Raw genomic sequence first — 12,205 nt, 5'->3', positions numbered from 1 at the left:
TGTGATTTTACTTGAGTTTTTTCTTTTTTATTAGCCAGGCTATTGATGGTCAATTTTATGTTTTCAAAAATCCAACTCTTAATTTAGTTGATTTTTTCTGTTATATTTCTATTTTTACTTCCTTATTTCTGCCATAACCTTTATTATTTCTTTCTTTCTGCTAACTTTTATCTTAATTTGTTCTTCTCTTTCCAGTTTTTTGAGGTATAAAGTTAGGTCTTTTTCTTTGAGGACTTGATCTTCTAGTTGTCTACAGACAATCCAACCATGCTAATTTCTTCTGTGTTCTAGGAAAGGTGAGATAGAATGGTCCCTCAGGCATCATCCTGAAAGGCTTTGGAAGCCTGGTACTCGCTTCCTTCTCTCTTTCCCCCATGAAAGAGATTGTGAATAAAGGTGTCTTTATCAGTGCTGAGCTGTGATAGTTTTGTGGAAGAGTGACATGGATATGGTGAAACTGTTTTTCTTACCCTTTTAAATACAGCTGTTTTTAGATGTTATGCTTCATTGGTGTGCTGGTACCTCTCAGCTGAACTTTGAAGGTCTCATAATATATCTCATCCATGAATGGTTGTTAATTCAGTGTTACATCAGATTGAGCTGGGACTTTTTAGCCTGCCATCTTGCTGATGTCATTTTCTAAATTATTTTAAATTGATCAAAAGATTTTTTTCTTTCATTTATGAATCAGTATTTGAGCTTATATTTTATAGTAATTTTATAGTTTCACCAAAATTGTGAGTACTGCAGGATAACTAGAGAATAAAAGCCAAACTATTCATAACATTTGGCTGGTTTTTCTAGGCATAAGACTACTTCGTTTCCATGAGTCATACACTCAGTATTCATTGAAACCATATAACAGGTCAGTAATAGTATTTTAGAAGTACTGCACCTCTCAGCTGACTCTAGAAGCCTATGGTACCAAAAGCCCAGTTGGCACCAGTGGCCTCTAACATATCCATCTGCCATAGGGTCTAATTACTGAACTAAGAGGTTGCTGAGATCTGTAATCCAAACACAAATGTGAGTCAGAAGGGCCATGGGGATGGGCAGAGTGGGTGGCATGTTGAAAGACACCCTCCCTAAAGGCATTCTATTTTCATGTCCTCCTTAAATATAGAGACCTTATTGTATCCTGATAGATACATCATGTCATCATGATGATCTCGTGGTGAATGCCAAAGCATTCTAGTAGCTAAAATGTCCTATCAGTTTTGGGGCCTCCTTTGTATTTATTAGAGCTTAAAGAAACTAAAGCTTAGCAATTATTGCCTATGGAATGAGACATACTGCCCCTTCCCAGTTTACTCCCAGAGATTTTACTTGGATGCCAGGTCCTTGTGCCTTTTTTTTTTTTTAATTAATGACTGAGACTTGATACCACAGGTGAGCCCATGTGCCTTCTGTTTTTGTTGGGTAGTACCATTTTCTAGGTTCAGTGGAGGGTATCAGTATTTCTGAAGGGTATCACTATACAGTGGAAGGCTGAAAGACATTCTGTATGAGGAAGTCTTCAGTGACACACTTCACAAAGTGCCATTGTCACTAAGTTTATAAGATTACTGCCTTTATGTTAGAGGTAACCTATCCATGGTTTCTTTGGGTCACTAGGCAAAGTGATCCTGGGGGTCCTACATATTTTTTAATTAAAGAAAAATTCACTGCATTATAGGCTGTCATAGGGCCAGGGACATATTTAGATCTAGCAGTTGTAATTGCGGACAACTCTACATGCAGGGTCTACACAATTTTTGGAAAACAACTACTTTGTTTTCTGGTTTATCTTTCCTGTGTTTATTTTTCTAAAGGTAAGTATTTCTTTTCTTTTTCCGTTCCATTTTTTTCCCAAAAGTATACTTGATAGCTTCCCATTTGCATTTTTTCTCATATTGATCCTTTCAAGTTGTGTGTTAGTGATTTTTTTTAAATTACTTTTAGAACTGCATGTGTAACTCTTTGTATCACTTGTACATCATAGTTGATGTTACTTTGCTATTCAGCCAGTCTCATATTCTTATATATTTGGGTGCCTTTGAGTATTTTGCAATTATAAATACAGTATAATGAATAATCTTATATGTATACATTTTCACTGTTAAGTCTCTGAGTATATATTCACCTAAACTATAAGTAACCAAAAGGTAGGGACTAATATTAAATATATTCTATGCCAAGAAATATTTGTGAAATAATGAAGTAGGCATTTACTTCATTATTTCTACTTCAATACACACACATTAAAATTCTTCTCCCATAATGTTAGTTTTAGCATTATGATAATTTACTTATATTTTCTGTTTATAAAAGTGAGAGAAAATACTTCCTTATTCTTGTAAATTTGATTTCTAGAGCTGTCACTATGGATCCATTTTTTGGTTAGTGAATAATAATAAATGTATCTCTTTATGTAGCTCATGATGATGTACCAGACAAAAACCTTATGTTAAAGCATGAGGACTCAAAGTCAAAAACAGAAATGCAAGTAAAGAAACAAAGAACTACCCAAAATGAAAAACTTATTAGTAAGTATAATATAGATAGCTCTAAATTATTTTAAATTATATTCATCAGATCTTTTTACTTTGGTCCATGAATAAGTATTTGGACATTTATTTTATAGAAATTTGTGTACTTTGATGTAAAGTGTGAATATCCTAAGACAAAGAACAAAAGCAAAACTACTGATAACTTCTGGTTGGAATTGCTTGTATTGAGTCTATTTCATAGTCAAGGGTCATATGCTCAGTATCCACTGAAGCCCAAAAATAGATTATTTCTTTCTAATTCTTAAAAGGTGTGTATCTTTCAGCTAGCTACTTCTAGAGACGATGGATTCAGAAGTCTAACAGAAGCCTCTGAACTATGACAGTGCTTTCCCTCCTTAAACTCCAAGTGGTGAATAGAAAGATTGTTGACATCTGTAACTCAAAAAGCAAAATAGATCAAAGGGGCCCAGAGTACAGATAGCCTCAGTGGCTTGTTTGAGGGCTTCCAGGTCATTGTTCTGGTTGTGGATCCATTAAAAGTAAATGGCCTTTCTTATAACTCCATTGATGGGAGGCATTGAGAATACAGGTAGGTGAGTAGTTAGAGCTATCATCAGGTCTCCTTTATAATTGTCAGAACAGAGAGTGCCAAAGCCAGTCTTCTCTTATGGAATGAGACACCATACCCCTTGTAGATCATGGCCAGGAATTTCACTGGGTAGTAGGTGCTTGAACTTTGTAAAAATGGTCCATCAGGTGTACCATCTAGGCATCAGCCTAGACTTACTAGCTCTCCCAAAGTGCTCCTTCCAGAAAGGAATTTACTATATTGTTGACTATGACAGTGTGTCAGAGAAAGATCTGCCAGTTTTGACTTTGTCAAGCTGTAGCAATTTTACTTTATCAAAAGTAGCAATTGAACTTTTATTCACTTACTATAATAGTATAAACAAGAGCCTAAAGAGGAAAAGACCCCATCTATACCAAGGTTTCATTTTCTCCACAGAACAAACTAGGAAAGGGTCAGATGGGAGTGAAGTTTGGGGGAAGATCATCTCATAGCTGTAAGAGACTCAAACACAAGGTTCTTCGTTTTTGAACCCAAGAGCCTTGCAGATGTTGATGAAGGATGGCTAGGAGGATAGAAGTCCTAAATATTGAGTTGAAAATGAGAAAAGTATCTTCAAATTCCCCTAGTACAGTCATCTGTTGCCAAGTGCCTGAAAAGTACAATGTATTAGCTAACTCCTCCCATTTTCACAAAGAGCCTCTAATGGAGGTACCTGGCATAGAGATACAAAATGCATAAGTACAAGGCATGGGTTGATCTTAGTCCTTTATGGAAACTACCTCCAGTTTCCAAAGTTCACTGGCTATGCATTAAACTTCATGTTGGGTGACAAGTTTCCCTCCCCATGAGTACTGCCAGGTAGAGAATTTTGTTCTCTTTTTAAAAATTTCTCTTCTTTCTAAATCATAAGATTGAGTACAGATTATCCCCTTTTCAGGTTTCTTTTCCCTTTTATTATTATCTCCTAGAAACCCATCTAAGTCAGTTTATAAATATCTTTATTTATCACATTGGTCATGAAAATTTATACCATGCCATAGTTGATGGGAGAGAACTTAGTTTATTCAGGCAGTTGCCTATATTTGGACATTTTATGAGATTTTGAATATTTTGCAATAAAAGATAATGTGGCTATGATAATGTACATATAAATTTTCACTTTTGTCATATTAATATGCATTAACCTAAAGTATAAATAACACAAAATTAGACAAAAAGCATATTTAATGCAAGAAATGTGCATTAATTAAGGAGATAGCTACAACACTTACCCATTAAAAATTCTCATCACATTTTCATGTAAAGATTTTACATTATGATGATTTATTTATAGATATTCATGTGAAAGAACGTGCTGCTATAGATGTTATATTTGAAACTTAAGAATTTTCATAATAGGTCTGTTTTCTATTTCATGCTTTAAATGCATCTCTTTATGTAGGTCATGATAATATGACAGATGAAAATCCTGTGCTTGAGTATCAAGAGTCAATGTCAAAAATCCAATTGCAAGTAAAGGAACAAAAAATTGCTAAAGGAGAAAGACTCACTAGTAAGTATAATAATTGTACATCATTAAATTATTTTTAAATTAATCATATCAAAAGATGGTTTTTCTGTGGTTCATGAATATGTATATGAGCATATATTTTGTAGAAAATTTACTATACTTTGATTTAAAATATCCTAATTGGAGAACAAAGTAAAAGTATTCATAACTTTTGTTGGTTTCTGGATGTAAGACTATTTCACATCCATGGGTCATGGGTCTTATCCACTAAGGCCCAACAACAGATTGATAGTATCTCAAGGAGTATATACCCTTGAGGCAGATGTTGGGTTCAGTAGCCAAACAGTCACCTCTGACTTGTGGCATTGTCCTTCTGTCATAGACTCAAATTAGTAGAGACTTTGTTGAGAACCACAACTCAAAAGTCAAATGTGGATCAAAGGAACTAAACAAAAAGGGGGCCTGATGGGCCCGTTGAAGGAGCTATAAGGCATCCTGTTGGTTGGGACCCACACAAAGGTAGAAACCTTTGTGGTAACCTTACAGATGGATGCCATTGAGATGCCTGCATGAGAGTATCAGTAGCTGAATAGTCCCACCAATTGCTGGGACTCCTTTGTATTTGTTGGGCTAGAGAAGGAAAAAAGAAACTTGACTCCTTGGAGCTTCAAGTGAGAAAAGGTTCTCCTTTCCATTTTGCTCCCAAGTATTTTACTTGAGTTTTTGATTCTTGTACCTTGTATATATTCATGGTCCAGCTATGTTGCTGCATGCGAGTCATTACAGTATCTAGTCCTTGTGGGTAGTGCTCTAGTCTGGGTCCGGAGGAGAATGTCATCAATATTAGTGGAAGGTTAGTACTTGATCTGGAAGAAGGGCTTTTTTTTTTTCTCATGTTTTGGGCTTATGGAAGGACAGTAAAAGTATATTATAAGCCATTTCACATAAGGTAAATTTATGATCCTAATTAACCTGTGTGAACAGGGATGCTAGGACAGACATTTGTGATAGCAGTTGTTACTTACCTATTTCATTCAGTCTGGGCAGTAAACCTCTGTGAAGGTCACAATTCCAAGTGACACCACGTGGAGTTCTGTATTGTGGTGTTGAGCTGACTATAATCAATTGTGTCTCTAGGCACCCAAGGCCTTACACACAGAATGAAAAGGCTTATGCATAGAGAAAAATGTCATGGAGGACTTTTGTTTCATTAAACTTACCAATGAAGGCAAATATTTTTTTTTTGCTCCCCCAGGTAGTTGTTTTTGGATGGCAAAGGTCCAAGGCACTAGTAGCCTGGTAGGTTTATAGCTTTATATATGCCAAACTAAAATAATCCTAAAATATAACAGTTGCCACTAGGGCTTAGGGTAAAAGTGAGTCAGGTATATGTAGAAAATACATCTATACAATAATACATTCAATAATGGAAGCCACAGCAATGGAGAATTTTAGTGGTCTGTAGGGACATACCCTAGTTGAGTTTTAAGGGTCTCATTTGGTGAACTCAAACCCAAAGCAATTGGACATTGACTATTTCCCCCTCATCCTAGTTTCAGTGGCTACAGAGATCATAATCATATGTATATCAATGTCCAAAAGTCCTAGAAATTCAATTCTCATCCACCTTCCCATTGAAGTATGACCTAAGCATACATCCTTATGTCTCAGTCGGGAATAAAGGGACCTCGATCTAACTCTGGTTCTTGTTTGTATTGAAAGTTGAAAGATTGGATAGAAGTAGGTGATGTGGGAAGGAGAGGTCTCTGGTTATCTTAAGGTTTACTGAGAAGTGCAGAAGGAAGAACACTTGTGTTAATCATAGATATCATCACCATTTGGCTTCTAGTGTGGCTATGGGTTGGGTCACTTATGGACCACTATCTGGTGATGAATCCTTGGTGGAGAGTCCATTAATGTCATCCTTGAGACTCCACTGTTGGGTTACCAGATCCAGAGATTTCCTTGATTGTTAAGAAGTAGGTTCCTGATTAACATATTTTAGGTCACTCCTTTCACTAGTCAAACTTTTTATCTTAACATTAGCTGGTTTTTTTCTTGCCCTGAAATTTGTCAGTTAAGATCCAGGTTGTCTTGTAAGCCAACAGATATAACTTTATAAGGAGGTTTAACGGAGCTAGAAACCAGCAAATATGGCACAAATGACCCTGTAAATCTGAGGCTAGGTAACAGTATCATTACCTACTTACTGCTCTTGCTCCCCATTGTTTAACAAAAGGGCCATCAAAGTGGATAATTGGACATCTTGTAGGTGGCTATAAAGTTGGTCCAAACAACATTTTTGGTGTTAGGATGCTCAACATGGGTGGGCCAGACATGAGAAAGGAGTGTATCTGGTGTTCATCTTATTGCCTTTCCCCCCTTCCTTGTCTTCCTTGAGCAAGTGACCACTGTGAGGGCACTCTGAATGAGTGGTTCTGTTGTGATGTATTCCCTCACTAAGATTCACAAGTTGCCTCCTTAATGATTAAGGCAAACTACCCCATATTATATTATCTCCTCAGATCACTGGAAAAGCAATTTTGAAGGTTCATTAAAAATGGGCCCTCAGAAATTTACTACATCATAGGCTGTTCATTAGTGCTAGGGATATTCTTAGACTAACAGTAGTTTAGTGCAATTCAGCAAGCATGGTTTACAATGACTTTGGGAAAAAAACTGTCTTTTTTCCTCATTTATCTCTCATGTTTCATTTTATAAAGGTATGAAGGTATATACATTACATTTTCTTTCTGTTCTTTATTAAAAGAGAATTCACTAGATAACCTATCAGTTTTTAATCCACTTAACATTATAACCTAGAAATTCCTCCCAATTTGATGAGATCTTTTTTTCTTTCCTTTTATAATTGCATGTACAGTTGTTTGGACTATATTATATACCATAATCAATATTACCATAGTTTATACTATATACCTTAGCTTATCAAATTAATCTCCTATGTTTGTACATTTATGTGATTTTGAGTATTTTGCAATTACAAATATGCTATAATGAATAATCTTATACATACATATTCTCATTCTTGGTCTATAATTGTGTTTTAATATAAAGTATTAAGAAAACTAAAGACTAAATTTAAACATTTGAGAACTATGAATGTTAGTAAAATAATGAGATACTTTCAATATATATCCATTAAAACTCTTCTTACTATTTTTATATTGGATCTAGAATTAAGATAATTTACTTACAACTTTTTAAAAATATAAGAAAATATTTTTATACATTTTTCAATAATTTGAAAGTATAGAATCTCACAATATATTTGCTTTTCCATTTATTGAACTGTCACTCTTTGTGTAGCTCACAATAAAGTACCAGAAAATTTTATGCTTGAGCCTCAAGATTCAATGTCAAAAACCCATCTGCAAGTAAAGAAAAAAAGAACTTCTAAAGGGGAAAGAGTCAGTAGTAAGTATAGTAATTGTAGATAACTTTTTAAAAAATATAAATTCAATTGTCCAACATATAGTATATACTTGTGTCAGATGAAGCGTTCAATAATTTCTCAGTTGCATATAACACCCACTGCTCATCACATCATGTGCCCTCCTTAATGCCCATCACCAAATTACCTCATCACTCCACCAACCTCCCCTCCAGCAACCCTCAGTTTGTCCCTTATAGTTGAGTCTTTCATGGTTTTCCGCCTTCTCTAATGACTTCCCATTGAGTTTTTCCTCCCTTACCCTATGATCCTCTGTGCTGTTTCTTATATTCCACATATGAGTGAAACCATATGATAATTTTCTTTCTCTGATTGGATTATTCCACTCAACATAATATCTTCCAGTTCCATTCACATCAGTGTAAATGGTAAATATTCACCCTTTCTGATGGCTGAGTAATATTCCATTGTATGTATGAACCACATCTTCTTTATCCATTCATCAATGAGATGTCCATGTTGAAGGACATCTTGGTTCCTATCATAGTTTGGCTATTTTGGAGATTTCTGCTATGAACATCTGCAGGTGCCCCTTTGGATCACATTTGTATCTCGGGGTAAATCCCTAGTAGTGTAATTACAGGGTCAAAGGGTAGCTCTATTTTTAACGTCTTGAGGAACTTCCATACTGTTTTTCAGTGTGACTATACCAGCTTGTGTTCCCACCAACAGTGTAAGAAGGTTCCCCTTTCTCCATATCCTTGCCAGCATTTGTTGTTTTGTTAATTTTAGTGATTTAGACAGGTGTAAGGTGGTATCTCACTGTGGTTTTGATTTGTAGTTCCCTGATGGCTAGTGATGTTGAACATTTTTCATGTGTCTGTTAGCCATTTGTAAGTCTTCTTTGGAGAAGTGTCTGTTCATGTCTTCTGCCCATTTCTTTATAGGACTGTCTGGTTTTTTGGGTGTTGAGTTTGAAAAGTTCTATAGATCTTGGATACGAGCCCTTTATCTGTAATGTCATTTGCAAATATCTTCTCCCTTTTCATGGGTTGCCTCCTGGTTTTGTTGACTGTTTCCTTTGCTGTGCAGAAGCTTTTTCTCTTGATGGAGTCCCAAATTTCATTTTTGCTTTTGTTTTCCTTGCCTTTAGAGACATGTCTTGAAAGAAGTTGCTGTGGCCAGTGTCAAAGGGTTACTGCCTATGTCTTCTCTAGGATTTTGATGGATTCCTTTATCATATTGAGGACTTTCATCCATTTTGGTTTTTTTTTTTAAAGTGGGCTTCATGCCCAGCGTGAACTCATGACCTTGAGATCAAGACCTGAGCTGAGACCAAGAGGTGGGCGTTTAACTGACTGAGCCACCTAGGCATCCCCATCATTTTGATTCTTATGGGGCTGTGTATTGGCCCCCCATGGCACACTTCCCCCCAAATAGTAGATTCTTAGTGGAAATTCTATCCATTTCCTCCTTGAGACTCTGGTTTTGAGTAACTAGACAATATTTTCAGTGGCGGGAATACATCTTGGGTGAGCCAAACTTTTCAGAAACCAAATAGCAGCCAGTAGAAGGAGAATGTCTCGGATATTTGTGTGTCCCCCTGTCCTCCTTGGGCAAAGTGGCTGCTTTCTCAGCAAGATCACATGCTTTATGGTTGGAGGTCCACTACCCAAGTCTATCATTTCTTCAAGTTTCTAGTAAAGCATCAAGTTTAAAGCAACTCACTAAATATGAGTCTCAAAAACTTGCTGTGTCATAACCTATCAGTGCATGAGACATGCTTAGAACTAACGACAGTCACTGGGTATAACTCAGCTAGCAGTGTCTTCAATGACCAACTACCTTACTTTCTAGTTTATATTTCCTGTGTTTCATTTTGTAAAGATAAATAGTGTGTATCTCTCTTCATTCCCCCCCACCTTATTTCCCTTTCTTTCTTAAAAAGATGGCATACCAGATATTTTCTCAGTCAGGTTCTTTTCCAGTAAACATCATTTCATAGAAATACCATCAAGTCAGTTTGTAGGGATCTATAACATTCCTTCTATACTTGCGTGTACAGCTGTTTGTACCACATTATATGCGTACTTTATATTATCATAGTTTATCTACCTTACTTTTGTCTATCCATTTCCTATGCTTATCCATTGATGTGGTTATGAGTATTTTGCAAATTATAAATATGCTAGAATAAATAATCTTGTGCTTATGTATTTTCATTGTTTGGTCTATGAATATACATTAACTGAAAACACAAAACTAAGAAAACTAGAAACTAATATAAAACACATCTGAAATCTAGGAATTTTAATGATATGATAAAATGTTTTCTCCACATACCCATTAAAATTCTTTTCTCAGTTTTCATATCTGATCTAACATTATGGTAATTTACTTATAACTTCATAAAAATAATGAATAATGATATATACTTATTATAAATTTAAAACCTAGAGATTTCACAATACATCTCTTTTTTGTTTAGTTGACTAAATGCTTCTCTGTGTAGTTCAGGATGAAGTAACAGATGAAAATCATATGCTTCAGCATCAAGACTCAATATCAAAATCAGAAATTCAAGGGAAGAAACAAAGAACTCACAAAAGGGAAAGACTTAGTAGTAAGTATAAAATTACAAATAACTTTATTTTAAATTGATCATTTTACTTTTGTTCATGAATATGTATTTGAACATATATTTTATAGAAATACTACACTTTGACTAAAATATGAATACCCCTGATAGTTAGGAAAAAAACATTGTTACACTTTGGTTGGAATTTCTGGTCTTAAGATCATTTTATGACCACAAGAGAAGCACTCAGAATTTCTGAGGGCCCCCAAAAGCAAATAATTGTTTCTCCTAAGGACTGTGCCTTTCAGCCAACTTCCTGTAATTATGGGTTCAATAGCCCAGTGGATGCCCCTGACTTGTAGCAGTGGCCTTCTGCCATAGACTCCAATTGGTATACAGATGATTCTGAGATCTGAAATTCAAACATGAAATAGGAATCAAAAGAGTATAGGGGAAGGGCAGCCTAAGAGGCCTACTGGGGGGGCTTTTAGTTCATCCTTTTCATTATATCTTTACTAAAATTAAGCAACCTTTTTGGTAATCTCATAGATGATATCAAGGACCTCACACAGGGAAAATAAGAATGCAAGTAGTCAGAATTCCACTAATTGATGGCTTCTTCTTATTTGTTGGGGTTGAGTGGGCCAATATTTGTAGTCTTCTCCCCTGGAATGAGAAGACATGCTCTTTTGAGATCATGTCCAGGATTTCACTAGGGTATGAGGTAAATGTACCCTTTCTGAACAAATAGTCCAGCCAAGAACTACTAGTGTCTCAACAGGGCATCTAGTCCTTCTTGGGTGGTGCCCTTGTCTGGACCCACTTGACTGAAAACTAGTCCTCCCTCTGGGAGTAGGACATTTAAAAGCCATGAACTATGCATTGGTGACAGATATTGAAGCAATTTGGTAGTTATGTGAAATGAGTATATTGCAACTCATTTCACATAAGGTTAAGTTAACCCTGATCTTTTGCATGAAGTGGGATACAGCAGAGGGCATTGGAGAGGTCAGTTGTTGCATATTGAATTTCCTTCTGTTTGGAAAAGACTGTATGATGTTACAGTTTCAGGTACCCTAGTGCACAGAGCTGTGCTGTAGTATTGAATGAAATTTAACTGAATCACTATACACCCAAGTCTATGTGAAAGGTCATCTTAATTATTAAAATTAGAAATATTCTCTTAGAGAATTTTTGCTTCATTAGGTTCAGCAGTGAGTGTAGTTATCTCTTTTCTTTCCTAGGAATTTGTTTTGGGAGACACAGGTTCTAGGTGATGTTTAGTTTGGGTGTTTTCAGTCTTCTACATGCCCCACATAAATGGCCCTAAATATAGCAGTTCTTATCAGGGCTTCTTCTTTTGGTTATATGAATATGTATTAACTTAAAGTATAAATAACCCAAGAAAACTAGAGTCTACATATAGTACAACATTATATCTGAAACATTTTAATAGGGACCTTAGTGATACAGCTTCAACACATACCCATTAAAAGTATTCTCACAATTTTCATGCCACATCTGGCATTATGATAGTTTGCTTACATTATTAAAACAAGAGAAAATTTGGTGTGTATTTGTTATAAATTTTACATCTAGAGATTTCACAATAGATATATTTTTTTCTATTAAGAGACTAAATGAA

The 12,205-nt window shown here is 35.5% G+C and overlaps 1 protein-coding gene across 1 annotated transcript in view; it reads left to right on the top strand.

Annotated features, from left to right (window-relative positions):
- The window catches only part of CCDC7 (coiled-coil domain containing 7), a 443,154-nt gene that overhangs the window by 290,441 nt on the left and 140,508 nt on the right, over positions 1 to 12,205 (top strand). The window contains exons 23-25 of the mRNA XM_044226418.1: positions 2,415 to 2,525; positions 7,898 to 8,005; positions 10,495 to 10,605. Coding sequence (XP_044082353.1) covers positions 2,415 to 2,525; positions 7,898 to 8,005; positions 10,495 to 10,605 — 330 coding nt within the window. The remainder of the gene's footprint in view (positions 1 to 2,414; positions 2,526 to 7,897; positions 8,006 to 10,494; positions 10,606 to 12,205) is intronic.

This window comes from Neovison vison, chromosome 12, assembly GCF_020171115.1.
Source record: "Neovison vison isolate M4711 chromosome 12, ASM_NN_V1, whole genome shotgun sequence".
Taxonomy (NCBI): domain Eukaryota; kingdom Metazoa; phylum Chordata; class Mammalia; order Carnivora; family Mustelidae; genus Neogale; species Neogale vison.
Note: the sequence above shows the minus strand (reverse complement) of the source record. Positions and strands in the feature narration are given on the sequence as shown.